This window comes from Plecotus auritus, assembly GCF_963455305.1.
Source record: "Plecotus auritus genome assembly, chromosome: X".
Lineage (NCBI taxonomy): Eukaryota > Metazoa > Chordata > Mammalia > Chiroptera > Vespertilionidae > Plecotus > Plecotus auritus.
In genome coordinates this window covers 33,208,145-33,227,872 of record NC_137784.1, presented here as the reverse complement: position 1 = coordinate 33,227,872, position 19,728 = coordinate 33,208,145, and the positions used below count along the sequence as shown (strand labels likewise).

Below are 19,728 nucleotides of genomic sequence, written 5' to 3'. Positions count from 1 at the left end.
ATGATAGCTTTGCTGGGTAGAGTAATCTTGGTTGTAGGTTCTTGCTATTCATCACATTGAAAATTTCTTGCCACTCCCGTCTGGCCTGCATAGTTTCTGTTGAGAAGTCAGCTGACAGTCGTATGGGTGCTCCCTTGTAGGTAATTAACTGTTTTTCTCTTGCTGCTTTTAATATTCTCTCTTTGTCTTTTGCTCTTGGCATTTTAATTATGATGTGTCTTGGTGTGGTCCTCTTTGGATTCCTTTTGTTTGGAGTTCTGTGTGCTTCCTGGACTTGTAAGTCTATTTCTTTCACCAGGTGGGGGAAGTTTTCAGTCATTATTTCTTCAAATAGGTTTTCAGTATCTTGCTCTCTCTCTCTTCTTCTGGCACCCCCATAATTCTGATGTTGGTACACTTGAAGTTGTCCCAGAGTCTTCTTACACTATCTTCAACTTTTTGGATTTTTTTTTTTGCTTTTTGCTTTTTCGGTTGAGTGTTTTTTGCTTCTTTGTATTTCAATTCTTTGACTTGATTTTTGTGTTCCTCTTGTCTGTTTTTGGGTCTCTGTATACTATTTTTTATTTCAGTCAGTGTATGTTTAATTTCTAGTTGGTCCTTTTTCATATCTTCGATGGTCTCGTTATATTTATCGGCCTTTTCTAGGATATTCTTAAAAAGCCTTATAACCGTGGTTTTGAATTCTATATCCAGTCGTTTGTTTTCCTCCATTTCTTTCGTTTGTGATCGGATTCTTTGATGCCGCATTTTCACTGCTTCCCTGAGTTGGTAAGGTAGATTTGTGAGCTAGGTTTCCAATATGGCCCAGTGGGTCTGCCTCCCCAGTTAACCTGAGGTGGACACTCTTGGTACACCCCTTTGTGGACTGTGTGTACAGCCTTGTTGTAATTAAGTCTTGATTGTTGTTGGTATCACTGGGAAGAATTGACCTCCAGGCCAGTTGGCTGTAAGGATCAGTTGTGTCTATGTTGGGAGAAGTTCGGTGCTGGAGACAGCCTTAAAGGATTAGACTTGCCAAATTGCAATAGCCTCTGTGCTCACCTTGGATGGGGTGGAGTCTCAGTCTTGGCTTCCCGTCAGCCTTACCCTTGCGCGCACGCGCGCACTTTCAGTCCTCTGCCTTCCCCGGCTCCCGAGTCTCCACCCGAGAGTCCAGACTCCCCCCACAAGAGCGTGGGTCCCCAGGGGCTCGCCTGGAACCGGGGTTCAGTGCAGTCAGAACTGGGGCCCAGTGCAGTCAGGAACCTCCGACTCCCTTCCACTAGGGAAAGCCTGTGGCAACCTCCGCAGCCTTTGTGCGCACTGGCACGCTTGCGCTTTCAGTCCTCCGCCTTCCCCGGCTCCTGAGTCTCCGCCCGAGAGCCCAGACTCCCCCCGTAAGAGCGTGGGTCCCCAGGGGCTCGCCCGGAACTGGGGTTCAGTGCAGTCAGAACTGGGGTTCAGTGCGGTCGGGGGCTTCCTTCCCCCTTCCGCCAGAGAAAGTCAGCCAGGCTCTCAGCCGCCCTTCCTCTCTGCGCGCACAAAGACCCTTTGCCGTACCTCCAATTCTCTGTGAGCTTTTCTCTTTCCTTCTAGTTGTAGAATTTTCACTCAGCCAGCTTTCCTGTGGTTCTGGATGGTGTCCGTTCTGTCTTTTAGTTGTAGTTTTGAAATTGTTGTGCGAGGCAGCAGTTTAGGTGCTTACCTATGCCGCCATCTTGGTTTCTCCCTCCTCTCCTTTTTCTTGCATTCCCAGTTATCTCTGCCATTTCTTTTATTTTTCCTGCTCATATTTGGTGTTTTCTGCCACCTTGTCTTCCAAATCACTGATTTGATCCTCTGTTTCATCCAACGTTCTGTGAATTTTTCATTTCAGAAACTGTATTCTTCATTTCTGACTGGTTGTTCTTTATGGTTCTTATGTCCTTTTTCACATTGTTGAAGTTTTCACTAGGTTCCTTGAACATTCTAATAACCATTTTATTTTTAACTCTACCTGGTAATTGCTTGCCTCCATTTCATTTTGCTGTTTTTGGAGATTTCTCCTATTCTTTCATTTGGGACATGTGTCTTTGTGTTCCCATTTTAGCTGCCTCTTTGTGTATGTTTCTATATATTAGGTAGATCTTCTGTGTTTCCAAGTCTTGGCAAGGTGGCTTTATGTAGTAAGTTTCATTTGGGACCCAGTAGCACAGTCTCCTTGATCACCTGAGCTGGGTGCTTCAGAAATATCCCTTTGTGGGTTTTGTGAGTGCTCCCTTTTTTAATTGAATCTTGATTGCTTTTGGCTCATTCATGCATGGGTTTGACCTTCAGGATGGCTGAGTGTTAGGGTTATCCCCGACCACAGTGTACAAGCTGCTATGCAGGTGCTGACCACACCAAGTGGAATTCATCTCAGTAGGAGCTGGTGCCTGCTGAAATATCTTTTCAATATGCCATTTATGAAGCTAATTGGACCCTGCCCTGATGTTGTCTGAAGTTGGTCATTGTCTTAGTGTTTCTGGGGTCTCTTGGGAGGGACTCTGGTGCACAGCAATATCAGACACTGCTTGTGACTGGCTCTGAGTACTCTGTTTGATGCTACAAAGCAGTCCACAGTTTGTGGGTGCCTCTACTGGGCCTGTGTGTGCATTGGAAGGACGAAGCTGAGTCACCAGGTAGGGGCGAGTTGTGTTCACCAGATTGATAGTTCAAATTCAGTGCCAGTGCTTGGTTTGAGGCCACTCAGAAAAGTCACAAGGTATACCAAGTCTAGCTGCCACCCCCAGGTGCCAGCAGACCTTTGTGGTGGGATAGGGTCTCAGAGTCTTCAGGGTGAATCCTACAGAGTTTATCAGATCCAAGGAGACCAAGATTTGGCTGTATAAAGGGAGGGCTCTGCACTGATCGGATATGTAAGAGAAAAATGTTTCCCATCCTAAAGCCACAAAACTCAGTCTGCCCCAGATTCTGTCGATAGCCCAAGCTTACCAGGGCAGGGCTGCTGGGAATGATGAGGGTGGAACTAGTAGACCTCCCATGAAGGAGTGGTGCTGGTCAGTCTTGTGGGAAGGTTGGGGTAGTGGCTCCCACCCCAGAGCCACACTATTCAGTTTGTCTTGGATTATTCCTAGAGCTCCTGGGGAGCCCATGCTCATCAGGGCAGTGGCCACAGGATTAAGGAGGGTAGGGCCACCCAGAGCCTAAAGTGTGGGGCTAGAGTATCTCCTGTGAGGGGTAGGCACCTGTCAGGTTCACCAGAAAGCGTGCATAATGGGTTCCACCTCAAAGCCACAAAACTCACTCACTGACAGCCTGAGTCTGTCCAGATCTCTACACCCAACCTTGGCAGTTGACACTTCCACAAGGTGATGCTCTACAGGGTGGGGCAACAGAGAGTCTAGAGGCTGGGGCTATGCATTCCCCTAGGCTGATGTCCTAAGGAAGGAAGTGTTCCACCCAAGAAATATGTTATCCGTGGTGTGGGAGATGGACTCAGCACAGGGATTCTAGAGGCTGGCCCTTCAGGTCTCTCCCCAGAGCCACAAAACCCAGTATCTCCTCACTGGAATCTAGTCTGCTATGCCCTCCCTCAGCTGGAGCCCAGGGTGAGTGGCTGTGAGTGAGATTTTGTGCATTGGCCCTTTAAGAGGACACCTGTGTCCCTAGCAGACTCCGAATCTCCCTGGTGGGCATAATCCCCACCGAATTTCACAGCTAGATATACGTGGTTGCTTCTTCCTGGCTCTGGTGCTCTGGGATGGGAAGCCTGGCTTGTGGTTCAGACACCACATTCCTCAGCATACCTTTGCAGGTGAGATATCTCTCCAGAATCTCAGCCCATGCCCATAGGAGGGGGGAGAAGCAGCCCTTTACACATATCTGCCCTTTCTACCTGTTTTGATATGGCTTCTTCTGTAAATTCTTGGGTATAATACATCTGTTTAGATAGTCTTCAGTTGGTTAGTCGGGTTGATTGTTCTATAATTTAGTTTTAATTCCAGTTTGATCCTAGGAAGTGGTATGTGTGACTCCCATCTACTCTGCCTCCATCTTGGATTTAAAACATTCCATTTGTTTTAAAATGCTATGTGTGAATGTATATAATTCTATATAATAAAAGCCTAATATGCTAACTGCCTGGTCATTCAGTCATCCGTTCAACCAATCAAAGCATAATATGCTAGTGATATGCTAAGGCCGCTCAACTGCTTGCTATGATATGCACTGACCACCAGGGGGCAGATGCTCCAACTGGTAGGTTAGCTTGCTACTGGGGTCCAGCCCGATCAGGACTGAGCGAAACTGGCTGGACACGCCCTGGAGCCCTCCCGCGGTCCCTCCCTGGCTGGCCAAACTCCTGTGTCCCTCCCCAGCCCTGATCATGCACCATTGGAGTCCCTCAGCCTGGCCTGCGCCCTCTCACAATCTGGGACCCCTTGGGGGATGTCGGAGAGCTGGTTTTGGCCCGATCCCACAGGCTAGGCTGAGGGACCCCACTGGTACACGAATTTGTGCACTGGACCTGTAGTGTACATCCTATCATATAAAAGAGAAACATGCAAATTGACCGTACCTCTGCTACGCCCACAAGCCACACCCACCAGACAATCAGGAGTGAGTATGCAAATTAACCCAACAAATATGGCAGCGGCCATGGAGCTAGAGAAAGCAGGAGGCTTGGGTTGCCCTCAGCGATGGAGGAAGCCAAGCTTTCCACCCGCCCTGGTCGGCCCTGGCCTCCGCTCAAGGCTACAAAGTTTCAATTATAGAAGATAAATAAATACCAGATACCAAGGTCTCCGCTTGGGTCACCTGGGGTGTGGCCAGCCTGCAAACCACCACAGGCCCCTCGCCCAGGCCACCCCACGCCCCAAGGGAACCCCCACCCTCATCTGGGACACCCTTCAGGGCAAACTAGCTGGCCCCCTCCCGTGCACCAGGCCTCTATCCTATCTAATAAAAGAATAATATGCAAATTGATCATCACTCCAACACAAGATGGCTGCCCCCATGTGGTCAAAGATGGCTGGCCCCAAGTGGACACAAGATGAGCACCACAAGATGGCCAGCAGGGGAGGGCAGTTGGGAGGGACCAGGCCTGCAAGGGAGGGCAGTTGGGGGCGATCAGGCCAGCAGGGGAAGGCAGTAAGGGGTGACCAGGCTGGCAGAGGAGAAAAGTTGGGGGCGACCAGGCCTGCAGGGAAGGGCAGTTAGGGAGGACCCAGGCCTGCAGGGGAGAGTAGTTGGGGGGGTCCAGGCCTGCAGGGGAAGGCAGTTGGGGAGGGTACCAGGCCTGCAGGGGAGGGCAGTTAGGGGCAATCAGGCTGTCAGGGGAGCAGTTAGGCATCAATCAGGCTGACAGGGGAGTGGTTAGGGGGTGATCAGGCTGGCAGGCAGAAGCGGTTAGGGGCAATCAGGAAGGCAGGCAGGTGAGTAGTTGGGAGCCAGAAGTCCTGGATTGTGAGAGGGATGTCCCAGATTAGAGAGGGTGCAGGCTGGACTGAGGGACACACACCCCCGTGCATGAATTTCGTGCACCGGGCCTCTAGTATAAGAGTAAAAATTCAGGAAGAATATACACACAACAATTAACAAAGCTTATGCTGGGGGGAGGAAGAGTACTTTCTTTATACCAGTGGATTGATTTATTTTTCTTAAATATAGCATGTACTTAGCAAAAATAATAAAAATATTTCTACTTAATGGAAGAAAACATAGTTTTAAAAAGTTTGTTTATAGAAATTGTAATTCTGGAAAGCTCCTCAAAACGTCTTTAAAACTTGAATAATCAATATCTGTTGAAGTTACCTTAACCATAAGGAACATAAGGATGGGAGAACAGAAAGAAGGAGTCAGATTTTCAAACAGGAAGAGATGTAAATGAAAGTGTAACAGCAGCTTCAAGAATTCAGTCAGCAACCTAGCCTCTGCTTTAGTATTTGTAGTTCATTTTTTATTTCATGTTTCTGCAAAAAAAAAGAGTATTGTTCTCCATAGAAATACATTGATGCTTTTTCTTTATGCCTTGAGAAAGCAACAAAAATTTAAACAGAAACATTAACCTTGTAGCATGTTAAAATCTTCTTTTCTCAGTCAGCTGTTTATTATCTCAAACTATCCTTCCCATACTCCTCTTAAATTGGCTTTGTTTTAAATTCACAGTGTGAATGCTAACTGTACAGTTTTTAAGACTTTATTTTTTAGAGCAGTTTTAGGTTCATAACAAAATAAAAAAATGGCTTAATTTTAAATTCACAGTGTGAGTGCTAACTATACAGTTTTTAAGACTTTATTTTTAGAGTAGTTTTAGGTTTATAATAAAATGAAGGTGAAGGTACAGAGATTTCCAGTACGACTCCTGCTCCCACACATGCATAGCTTCCTCTGATCCCTTGCTAAACTGGTACATTTGTTACAGATGATGAACCTACATTGACACATCATTATCACCCAAAGTTCATAGTTTACATTAGGATCCACTCTTGGTGTTGTACTAACTATACATTTTTTTAGCCTTTTACATGAGGCAAATAACTTTTCATATAAGATTTAGAAAATGGGGCTTGGCTTTGTGTTATATCATCTAGAAATTCATTCATATATTTTCTGTTGTTTCTAACTTGGGTGTTAATATAAAATACCTGACATATATTTTTAATACTTCTTATTTTAACTCTTAAAAATAGGTCATTTGTCTCACTTTTTGTTTTAATTAGGTCACTGGGAAAAAGGTATATGCTACAAGTCAGAACATTTATGAAGCAGTTAAATCACAGTGGACAAAAAACAACAAAAAGGAGTCACTTCCTGAACCTAAAGAAAAAATTAAGGTGGAGTTTAAAGGGACCAAAAAGTTTTATTTGGGTGGGTGTTGGCTTGCATTGGGAGTTCGGGACAGAGGTCAACAACAGAATTAGAAAAAGATGAAGGAACATAATACCTTTGCATGCTATACTTTTATAAGATATTTTATTCTTTTAGTAAAATGATTTACTCATGAGGAAAATCTTTTTGCTAAACAGCTAGAAAGCTCTGCTGAAATAGAAATACCTGCAAAAACAGCTCACAACCTGAAACACTCAGTGGGTTTGCCAGCAGAACTCAGATCTGAAATGAAGACAAAATCAGAATTCACCTCAGGTTTGTTTGTATAATTCAATTTTGTTTTTATTATTTCTTTTAAAATTTTATGATGTTATAATTATTAGTTTGAACTTATTTATGTTTTTCCATATTTTTCTTTCTCATATCTGTAGTCTGTATGTATTTTTAGGGTATGAGGTACTTAGGTACCTGGGACTTTTCTTTTGCGACTGATAGCTCATAATACAGATCTTTTCACTGGGGGCATAGAGTAGCACTGGCAGGTTGGATGAGTGAAGCATTTATTATCACTTTATAAATGTAAGCTTTTTAATCAGGTGGAGTAATATGTGCCTTTCTTCACTCTGTCTCATTTATTTTTTTTTAATATATTTCATTGATTTTTTTTTTTTTTTTTTTTTTTTTACAGAGAGCAAGGGAGAGGGAGAGAGAGTCATAAACATCAATGAGAGAGAAACATTGATCAGCTGCCTCCTGCACACCCCCTACTGGGGATGTTCACTCTGTCTCTTTACAGGCTATAAATATGAGCCACATCTACATAGAAGAATATCAGCTTTCCATTTCTTGTGTTATTTATCCCATCAGCAGTCTTGGCTTCCCCCATCAGTTTTATTTAGTTCACATACTGGGAGAACTTTCAACATCAAATTGTAAAAATAGCACCAATTATAATACTAATAACTTTGCTAATATTAGATAATGACAAGTAGTACTTTGTGGTACCAGTTAGTGACAATTATACTTTCTACACAAATATTGTAATAGTTTTACTGTGATCAATAAGAAGGTAACAGAGTGTTTAAAGCATTTCAATATGTATTCACATAAATTCACCAGTCACTGGCTTACATAGGTTTGTCTATCTGTACAGTGTCAATGGTACTACCCATTAAGTTGTCTTACTGCAAAGGAAATAGGACTAACTCAAAGGTAAAGAATTAGGAAATAATGATAATATTTCATTATTCAGGTGCCTTTATTTAGCACCTCCTTTGTGGTGCAAAGAGCTGTAAATATATTGTGATATTCAATCCTCACCCCAAAACAAAACAAAACAAAAACCTCTGATGTACATGTAATTGTAATCAGTTTACGATGAAGAGACTGAGACTCGGGGGAACTTAAAAGTACCTTTCCCAAAATCGTACAGCTTATGAGGAGCAGAGTTGTGTTTACAGATTAGATCTACCTGACACAAAAGTTCAAAATCTTTGCATTGTGTACAAAGTAGCTAATTTAAAACCAGAGTTTAGTTTCTGATTTCAGTCTCTTCCTTTCTCATTTAATCTTTATAAAAGCTATTACTGAGTAACAAACCTGATTTGTTTTATACTTTTCCTCTGTCACCTCTCCTTTATAACCAAAATGACATACAGTTTTTGCACTCTCTCTGAGTAATCTACAGTCCACCATATTCCCACAAGTATATAATACATCTAGTCATTTTTCTAAATGCCTGTCAATTCCAGAGTATCTTTGTGAAGTTGAAACATGTTACAGTTTAACAATGGGACCAATCCATCCCTAACCAATATCATTATATATATATATATGTGTGTGTGTGTGTGTGTGTGTGTGTGTGTGTGTGTGTATATATATATATGGATTCTGGAACCCTTTACCCCCCTCCCATGGGTAACTTGGTATATGAAAAGCATTCTAAGGAGACATGTAGAGGAAAGAGATATGCCAGTACCATTCATCCTTATCACATATCATTCAGAGTTGATTATGCAGTAGACCCTTGTGATTCACCATTTCCATCCTTCTACTTTTCACATGCAGTTCCAAAGGTCTAAGACCTGAGAAACAGTAGTGATTATAAGCACAAATTTTAGAATAAGACATGGGTCTGAAATCCTCAAGCCTCAGTCTCTTCATCCATAAATTGGGGACCATAATAGTGTTTTTCTCACATAGTTGTGAGAATTAAATGCAATAGTGCATGTAAAGCACAAAGTACAATATAAAGCATATACTAATCTCTCCATGAGTGTTAGAAGGTATCATTATCATTTGACTACTGTAATTAGCCATTTGCCAATAAATAAATTTATTTTCATTGAGCACACTTTGGGAGCATGTTAATTAGCTGGGGAAACTAGTCATGGCCATCATGTATCAACTTACAGAATAGATTGGGTGAACTCTCCAACTATATATATAGGGTATGTGTGTATATATATATATATATATATATATATATATATATATATATATATATAAAATCATGGCTCTGGATATGAGTTTGAGGTTTTTTTCCTATCATCCATATATATATATTTATGGTGAAAATTATGTTATTTTGGAAATCACAAATTTGGAAATTTGGTGACATTGACCTCTTCAAAATCTGTTGAAAGCAGGGTAAAGTCTCTCATTGTCTACAGCAGTGGTTCTCAACCTTTCTAATGCCACGACCCTTTAATACAGTTCCTCATGTTGTGGTGACCCCCAACCATAAAATTATTTTCGTTGCTACTTCATAACTGTAATTTTGCTACTGTTAATGAATCGTAATGTAAATATCTGTGTTTTCTGATGGTCTTAGGCTCTACAGCAGCGGTTGTGACCCACAGGTTGAGAACCGCTAGCAGGGTCGCCTAAGACCATCGGAAAACACAGATATTTACATTACAATTCATAACAGTAGCAAAATTACACTTATGAAGTAGCAACGAAAATAATTTTATGGTTGGGGGTCACCACAACATGAGGAACTGTATTAAAGGGTCGTGGCATTAGAAAGGTTGAGAACCACTGGTCCACAGGATTAATGTCACTCTAAAGCACATATTCCTTACCACCTATTTTTGTACATTCCATAAGCCATAAATGGTTTTTACATTATTTAAATGGTTGAAAAAACTCAAAAGAAAACTATTTCTTGACAAGTTAAAATTCGAATCTCAGTTTCCATAAATAAATTTTTATTGGAACACAGCCACATTTGTTCATTTATGTATTATCTGACTGCTTTCACACTGCAATGGCAAAGTTGAGTGATTGCATTGGAGACCTTAGGGTTTACAAAATCGAAAATAGTTACTCTCTGGCCTTTGCAGAAAATGTTTGCTGATTCTAATTAAGAGGGATGAAGTGTTCCATACATACATGATGCATCTCCCTCCTTATGATATTTGCCAGGTATTTTTATGGATCAGGAGACTAAGTAGCCAATATCAAAACCTCTGAAGGTCAAAACTGAATTTGCTACATATTTTTAGTGCAAGGGAGACAGAAAGTCCCCAGGCTTCCCATACAGCTTGGGAGTGCCATACCTGAGGAACAGAGAGGAATCAGAAGTTGACTGGGTTACTAAAACTACTGCTCAGTTCAATGCATTGATTGGATTGAGATGATAAGCCCATTCACCCTTCCTAAGAGAGGAAAAGGGTTCCATAGCAGGTAGAAGATATCATGTGGAGCTTCTACAATTCTTTGATACAGTAGCCACCATACAAACAAAATACTAGACATATAAAGAGGCATGAAGATAAGCCTGACAATCAAAAGAGGAAAAAAATATTAACAACAGACCCACAGGTGATCTAAATATTGAAGTTAGCAGAAAAGGACTTTAAAGTAAAGGTGATTAGTATCTTAAATAGAAAACACAATGAACAAAATGGATGAAAGGATTGAGAATTTCACAGAAAAAATTGGAATCTATTAAAAAATCAAGTATATATATTCCTGAAGTGAAAAATTTAGTGCCTGAAATTAACTCATTGGATGGTTCTCACAGCTGACTAAATACTGGGGTGGACAAAAATAGTTTTACAGTTGTGAGTATGCAAAACACAGAGTTTATTCTTGTATTATTACTTGCTAATTATTATATTATTTTTTTCACTAGAGGCCCAGTACACAAAATTCATGCACTGGGTAGGGGAGTGTCCCTCAGCCCAGCCTGCACCCTCTCCATTCTGGGACCCCCTGTGGGAACGGGCCTAAACCAGCAGTTGTACATCCCTTTCACAATCCAGGACTGCTGGCTTCCAACTGCTTGCCTGCCTGCCAGCCTGATCACCCCCTAACCACTCCCCTGCCAGCCTGATCGAAGCCTAACTGCTCCCCTGCCAGCCCGATCGTCCCCAACTGCCCTCCCCTGCCGGCCTGGTCACCCCCAACTGCCCTCCCCAGAAGGCCTGGTCAACCCCAACTGTTCTCCCCTGCTGGCCTGGTCATCCCTAACTGCCCTCCCCTGCCGGCCTGGTCATCCCAACTGCCCTCCCCTGCAGGCCTGATCACCCCTAACTGCCCTCCCCAGGCAAGCAAGCAGTTAGGCTTCGATCAGGCTGGCAGGGGAGTGGTTAGGGGTGATCAGGCTGGCAGACAGGCAAGCAGATCGCCCACAACTGCCCTCCCCTGCTGGCCATCTTGTGGCAGCCATCTTATGACCACATGGGGCAGCCATCTTGTGACCACATGGGGGTGGCCATCTTGTGCAAGGGTGTGATGGTCAATTTGCACTTTGCCTCTTTATTATATTGAATACTAGCAACTGTAAACCTACTTTTGCCCACCCCTGTACAAGGGAGGGCTGAGGTAATGAACTCAAACAGAGGTCAATAGAAAAGAGCCCAACCCAAGCAGAGAGAGCAAAAAGAATGGGAAGACTAGAACAAAGTATGAGAAAGTATTTTGTAGGGACTAGATAACTATTAACTATTCCAATTACTGAGGACCTAAATGCTGGATATCATCCCAATTTTATACAAAAGAAACAAAAATAGAATTTCTAACATTTTTAACTTCACTCAACAATTTATTACTGATCTGTCCCATTTTTTGTAATATAAATGAGATGATATGTAAACTAAATTATTAGTCAACAGATGTCACTAATGGCTAATTGTAACAATAACTCATCACTGTTTTATAACTTTAAACATCTTTATTCCTTTCCTATTTTAACACTAGCTTTTTTTAAATTTAATAAATCTTTATTGTTCAGATTATTACAATTGTTCCTCTTTTTTCCCCCATAGCTCCCCTCCACCCGGTTCCCACCCCACCCTCTGCCCTTACCCCACCTCCACTGTCCTCATCCATAGGTGTACGATTTTTGTCCAGTCTCTTCCCGCACCCCCCACACCTCTTTACCCCTGAGAATTGTCAGTTCACTTCCTTTCTATGCCCCTGATTCTATTATATTCACCAGTTTATTCTGTTAATCAGATTTATTTATTCACTTGATTTTTAGATTCACTTGATAGATATGTATTTGTTGTTCATAATTTTTATCTTTACCTTTTTCTTCTTCTTCCTCTTCTTTAAGAATACCTTTCAGCATTTCATATAATCCTGGTTTGGTGGTGATAACTCCTTTAGCTTTTTCTTTTCTGTGAAGCTCTTTATCGGACCTTCAATTCTGAATGATAGCTTTGCTGGGCAGAGTAATCTTGGTTGTAGGTTCTTACTATTCATCACTTTGAATATTTCTTGCCACTCACGTCTGGCCTGCATAGTTTCTGTTGAGAAATCAGCTGACAGTCGTATGGGTGCTCCCTGTAGGTAACCAACTATTTTTATCTTGCTGCTTTTAATATTCTCTCTGTCTTTTGCTCTTGGCATTTTAATTATGATGTGTCTTGGTGTGTCCTCTTTGGATTCCTTTTGTTTGGGGTTCTGTGCACTTCCTGGACTTGTAAGTTTATTTCTTTCACCAGGTGGGGGAAGTTTTCAGTCATTATTTCTTGAAATAGGTTTTCAGTATCTTGCTCTCTCTCTTCTTCTGGCACCCCCATAATTCTGATGTTGGTACACTTGAAGTTGTCCCAGAGGCTCCTTACACTATCTTCAAATCTTTGGATTCTTTTTTCTTTTTGCTTTTCTGGTTGAGTGTTTTTGTCTTCTTTGTATTTCAAATCTTTGACTTGATTCTTGCGATCCTCTAGTCTGCTGTTAGATCTCTGTATAATATTCTTTATTTCAGTCAGTGTATGTTTAATTTCTAGTTGGTCCTTTTTCATATTCTCGAGGGTCTCGCTAAATTTATCGGCCTTTTCTAGAAAATTCTTGAAAAACCTTATAACTGTGGTTTTGAACTCTATATCCAGTCGTTTGCTTTCCTCCATTTCTTTCGTTTGTGATCTGTTTCTTTGTCTCCGCATTTTGGCTGCTTCCCTGAGTTGATAGAGTGGCTTTGTGTGCTAGGTGTCCTATAGGGCCCAGTGGCTCAGCCTCCCCAGTTACCTGAGGTGGACACCGTTGGTGCACCCCTTTGTGGGCTGTGTGCACAGTCTTGTTGTAGTTAAGCCTTGATTGTTGTTGGTATCACTGGGAGGAATTGACCTCCAGGCCAATTGGCTGTGAGGATCAGCTGTGTCTATGCTGGGAGAACTTCTGTGCTGGAGACAGCCTTATGAGACAAGACTTGCAAAATTGCAAAAGCCTCTGTGCTCAGCTTGGATGGGGTGGAGTCTCAGGCAGAGCAGACAGCATTGGTTTCTCGTCAGCCCTGCCCTAAAGGCCCCTGTGTCTCAGTGTCCTGTGGTAATCGCTGCAAGCACCTCTGGGAGAAAGCCACCCTCGAGTTCCGCCCGCTGCCAGACAGTCCAGTTTCTCCCCGAATGAGTCTGGGTCCCCAGAGTCTCACCCGGAACTGGAGTTCAGTGCAGTTGGGAGCTTTTGTCTCCCTTCTGCTTGAGAAAGCCAGCTGCGCGCTCAGTTGCCAGTCCTCTCCGCGTGTACGTATCAGTACCTCTGCCTCCTGCAGCTCCTCTGAGTCTCAGTGTGCTTTTCTCTTTCCTTCTAGTTGTAGAATTTCCACTCAGCCAGCCTTCCTGTGGTTCTGGATGATGTCCATTTTGTCTTTTAGTTGTGGTTTGAAATTGTTGTGCGAGGCAGCAGTTTGGGTGTTTACTTAAGCCGCCATCTTGGTTTCCAACACTAGCTTTTTTTAAAAGCCTGCTAAAAACTTTATGCAAGTGTTTTTATTAGAGATAAAAAAATAAGGAAGTACAAAGAAACACATTATAATGATGGAGATTAAGATTCAAGATGGAGATTTTATGATGGCTAATCCTTTGGGAGGATAGAGAACCTTTGATCAGTTCAAGGGATGCAGGAATTTATAAGAGAGGTGATATTATCCTTAATTACTCAGAATATCATGAGAATGAATCTTTTAAAAAGGCAGGAATAAAATTACATAGGCTAACTTGTTCTAAACCAGGGGGATCCACATCACAATTATTTGAGTTATTTGTTTTCTGTTTTCTAAAATTCACTCAAACTAAGAAATATAAGTCAAAATCTCCAGTGGTGAGGCCTCTAAGCAGGTGATTATAGGAAAAGCTCCATAGGGAATTCTCAATGCATATTCCTTTATTTAATAATGTCTGACATAAGCTATAGGTAAGTTAAAAATTTGAAGCCTTTCAGCAATTTTTGAGAAGTGGCAACCTAAAGGTAAAGGGACCTTTCACATTTGTGTGAGCTGAATCTTTGACTAGACTTTGGACAAGAACATAAATTGAGAAAATAAATAGAAGTGTTAGAGAACTTAGTCAGTTTATGGCATTTTTAAGCAAATTAGACACATTCCGACTTATATAAAATATTTGTTACATGCTTATTGTAGTATGCCCGATTATTTCCTAGTACACTTTTTACTAGCACCGAGCAAAGGCTGCCACAAGATGGCAGTAAAGATACATTTGGGAAGGGAGCAGGGAGAACCACTTAATGTTTTTTTGTATGCTATGGACCCCTTCTCAGAATAATGTTTTTTAATGCATTAAATAAAATACATAGTAATATATGACCTCCTTAAATGTATTAACCAACAATATATAACAAAATATCTAATAAAGGCCATAGTTTTGAAGTAGTTGTAAGTGTAAATATTTTAAGATAACTACCACTGCAGCGTAATACGAAAATATCTGTGATTTCTATTAGTGACAGAATCTGAGATACTGTTAATACTATTTTGGTTTGTTTCCTACATTCATTATTGAAGTAAATTTCAATTTTTAATTAGAGGTTAATGAAAGTAAAGATAAATTCCCCCCATCCAAGTTCATAGATCACACGAATTCTATCCACAGACCCCCCTAAACTTAAGCACTACATTCTATGGAAAACTGTATCAGTTCCATGGGTAGTGATTACTAATGATCTGGTTGTTTGTAATATTTTTGCTGGTGAAGTTACATATAGATATATCATTTTTCTAAAATGACAGGTGTAAAATAAATCATTGTATATACATTTATTTCTTATCTTGGTTTTTCACCATAAAACTGGAAATTTAATGTCTGTGGGGAAAAAAGGTGTGTTTCCAAAATGTAGTAAAATCATTTAAAAACCAATCAGATTTTTAAAAACATACTTAATAAAAACTTCCTAAAAATACTTTTTCTGATGTCACAAAATATAAAAGTAGTTCTCTCTTGCTTACTTAGCACACACAGAGTATTATACACAGAATTTTGTGCACATTATTATATTGAATACTAAAAATAATTATATGACATTGTTGCTCCTCTAATCTCCATTTTACTGAAGAGCTAAGGTTGTTGTGTTGGGGATCAGGTAAACCTGGGTTCATTCATTACTCGACCACTTATCAGCTGAGTGACATTGTTCAAGTTTCTTAACATCTCTAAATTAAAATTTCCCTATCTGTAAAACAAAGATAATATAAATGTATCATCTATCTCTTGGTGATAGCATCCTGCCTGGCACACATTCAGCTGATCAAAATCACCAGTGATATACACATTGCCAAATTCAGGAATCAATTCTCAATCCACGTCATGCAATCCATCAGTAGCTTTTAACACAGATTATTACTCCCACCTCCTAGAAACAGTCTCTTCACTTGGCCTTTGGGATACCACTTGCTTTTGGTTCTCTTACTTCACTGAGTGGCTGTTCCTTTTCAGTCTTTTCTGCTATATTCTCCTAATCTTCTTAACTTCAAATAATTGGAGTATCCAAATGGCTCAATGCTTAGACCTCTTCTCTGAGGCTCTAGATGATCTCATGTATGTAGTCCCATAGTTTTAAATACTGCATATACGCTAGGACTGTGAAATTTATAAACCAGCCCAGACCTCTCCTGCAGTCTATAGATTCACATTGCTAGCTGCTTAGTCAACATCTGTACATCTTTAGATGACTATTTAGGAGTTCAAATTTAACATATCCAAAGCTTAACACTTCATTTGCCTCCCCCCAAATATGCTTCTCCCGCATTTTTCCCTATCTCAATAAATGTCAACTCCATTCTTGCAGTTTTTTTAAGTTACAGTGTCTCTCACACAACATATTCAATCCATTTGGGAAATCCTGTCCATTATACCATAGGACCAGCCGTGGGCAAACTACGGCCCGTGGGCCGGATCCGGCCCGTTCAGCTGTTCTATCCGGCCCGCGGAGCCGAAAGAGCGGAGGGTTCTCTTGCTCTCCCCTCCACTCCTTTACTTTGAATTTATATTAGTTCACACAAACACTCCATCCATGCTTTTGTTCCGGCCCTCCGGTCCAGTTTAAGAACCCATTGTGGCCCTCGAGTCAAAAAGTTTGCCCACCCCTGCCATAGGACATTCTCCATAACCCAGTCCTTTTTCACCACCTTCACTGCTACTGCCCTAATTAAAGCCAATAGCATCTTTCTCCTGGTGTACTGAAATAGCTTCCTAAATAGTCTCCCTTCTTTCCCCCTTTTCCCCCTATAGTGTCTTCTCCCCATACCTAAGAGTGATCTTTAAAAAAATCATATGCCACTCATCTGCTCAAAACCGCCTAGTAGCTTCTCTTCTCAAAATAAAAAATAAAAACCTTATTATCTCTTTGTGTCTTAGCATTCCATTGTTTTCTGAATATGTCTCTTATTACTCTCACTGCTCCCATCATCACCACATCTTGCCAACTCTGTTTCAGCCCTACTGGCCATTTTGTGGTTACTCAAACATGCCTCAGGTATATTATACTTGCTCTGTTCTGCTCCTATAAGGCATTCCCCTAAGATATCTATGGACTCACATCCTTATCTCCTTCAGTTACACTTTTCTAGAAAGCTTTCTCTGGCCACCCTATTTAAGATTGCAAATTACCCAGGTACTCCATATGCCCCTTCCTGTTTTATTTTTTCTGCATAGTGCTTACCTCTATCTGACATATTGTTTATTTTACTTAATTAATTGTCTGTTTTACCCAACTTGAATGTTATGTCCATATTGGGAGAGATTTTTAACTTTTTTCCCCACTGATGTATTCCTAGTACCAACAATAAATTTGTTGAATGAATGACTAATTTTTTTTTCATTTTAATACTTTACCAGGTGCTACACAGTTTATGCCTGACCCCAAGCTCATGGATCATGGACAGTCCCATCCAGAAGATGTAGATATGTACAGCACTAGAAGCTGAAATAGTCTACGTAGAGAATTACAAGATGTGTGAAGTTCCAAATGATAATGAAAGAAATCATGTAATGGGTAATTGTGATGCATAGAACATAATTTAAAGCAAATTCATCCCATACATCTTCTAATGTATAGTTTGACCAATCAAGTAAGTGATTAAAACACAAACAGAAAATACAATCGAAACAATATTAAATGATTGGTGAAGGGGCAGAGGTAGTAGTATTAAGATGCATTTGATGACTTAAGGGTGTTTATAAACAAAAAAGAGAGTAAATATGTGAACAGTTATGAGACTAAGATCTGAAAAAATATGTATGTACTTATACACACATATATTTGCTTTAGCTTTTTCTCACTATCAATTCCCAAATTGTGACATTAATGTCAGCTAAATTAGAATGGTTTGTGGAAGGATTTATTCTCTATCCTTCTCTTTTTTCATTTCCCAGAGCAGGAATAAAATATCCATATTTTATGACACTTGGGCTTGGCTTTGTCTCTTTGTTTTATTAATGTTGACTTCTCTTAAATGTCCAAAAACACCTGTAACTATTTAGGAGGACCATATGCTCCATGGGACCTCCAATGCTGCTTAGCAGACCTTCTACTGGTTCCTAGGTGGTTTCCTATTCTGTTCCTCAGGAGAGGTTATTACAGACCTTTTATTCTCAAGTCTCCTATACCTGCCAAAGATGACTGTGTTTACTATTACATAGAGGGGAAAAAAACCCATGAGTTATTAGTCATGACCATTCACAGCTTTTTCCCATCTTACCTCTTTTCAGCCATGCCATCCCCCCTTTTCTAAGGCTAATGCTTCTATTCGGGTTCCAAATCTCATTCCTTCCATTTTTTTTCCCAATACCATATTATATCTTCAGTCTTTCGTTTCTCTTTTCACTTAATTATTCCCCCTCAACCTCTAAATAGCTTCTGATCTTCTTTATCTAAAAAAACAAACAAACAAACAAACAAAAAAACAGTAACAAAAACCTTTCCCTAACCTTGCGTTTATTCTTGAGCTACATTTTCTTTCTATAATTGTTATATTTCATTAAAAAGTAATTAATGTCACTTTCTTACTTCCTCACTCTCAATTCCTAACTTATGACATCCTGACCTTTATACTTACTTGAATTTTCTGTAATTATTCACTATTCACCGACCACTCCCTCTTTGAAACACACTCCTTCCCTTTGCTCTCTGTCATTCCTGCTTCTCTTGTTATTCTTCATTCTTCTCTTGCTCTGAATCCCTTAAATGCCTAGGTTTCTCAGGTTATATTCCTAGTCTTCTTTTTCTCATTCAATATGCATTCTAATTTTCTTTTTTATTAGTCCTCACCCGAGGATATTTTTTCTAGTGACTTTTAGACAGAGGGGAGGCTAGGAGAGGGAGAGGGAGACTGGGATGGAGGAAGAAGGGAGAGGGGGGAGGAGAAAAACATCGTTGTGGATGTGAGAGAGACACATTGATTGGCTGCCTTCCACATGTACCCTGATCAGCAACCCTGGTAATTGCCCTTGACTGGGAATCCAACCCGAGACCCTTTGGTGCATTGGCGGACTTTGTAACCACTGAGCAAAACTGGCCCAGAGCTATGCACTCTCATTTTCATTCAATATACTTCACTGGTTTCAGGCACCATTTATATGTCCTTATTACTTATATGTTCAGCTCCAATATGTCTCCAGAGCTGTAGACCTATCTTTCTAATTATTTATTAGTTGTATCCATCTTACATTCCATAGGTATCCCCAATGTCAAAATGCCTTAGACTAAATTGTCTCTGCCTCTCTCTCCTTATTTCTGTTTCTCAGATCTATTCTACATTCTCTCCTTGCTCTCATTGCAGTCTTCATCATCACTTTCCTAAATTATTACAGTAGCCTTCTGGTTAATCTGCCTGCTGTCTGTCTTGCTCTCTGTCACTTCAGAATGTGTTCTGCTTGGAAGCAATAATAAACCAATTAATAGCAGCTTAGCCCTAACCGGTTTGGCTCAGTGGATAGAGCATCGGCCTGTGGACTCAAAGGTCCCAGGTTCAATTCCGGTCAAGGGCATGTACCTTGGTTGCGGGCACATACCCAGTAGGGAGTGTTCAGGAGGCAGCTGATCAATGTTTCTCTCTCATCGATATTTCTAACTCTCTATCCCTCTCCCTTCCTCTCTGTAAAAAAATCAATAAAATATATTTAAAAATAAAATAGTAGCTTAAATAAATAATAGTCTATTTAAAGTCTGGAATTAGGCAGTACAGAGTTGGTA

The 19,728-nt window shown here is 40.8% G+C and overlaps 1 protein-coding gene across 5 annotated transcripts in view; it reads left to right on the top strand.

The window, feature by feature from the left end:
* APOOL (apolipoprotein O like) overlaps window positions 1-18,409 on the top strand; it is a 142,231-nt gene extending 123,822 nt beyond the window's left edge. For all 5 annotated transcript variants that reach the window (XM_080653663.1, XM_080653665.1, XM_080653664.1 and 2 more), the window contains 3 exons: window positions 6,681-6,794; window positions 6,987-7,104; window positions 17,373-18,409. In XM_080653663.1, coding sequence (XP_080509789.1) covers window positions 6,681-6,794; window positions 6,987-7,104; window positions 17,373-17,461 — 321 coding nt within the window. In that variant the 3' untranslated portion in view covers window positions 17,462-18,409. The remainder of the gene's footprint in view (window positions 1-6,680; window positions 6,795-6,986; window positions 7,105-17,372) is intronic.
* The last annotated feature ends 1,319 nt before the right edge of the window (window positions 18,410-19,728 follow it).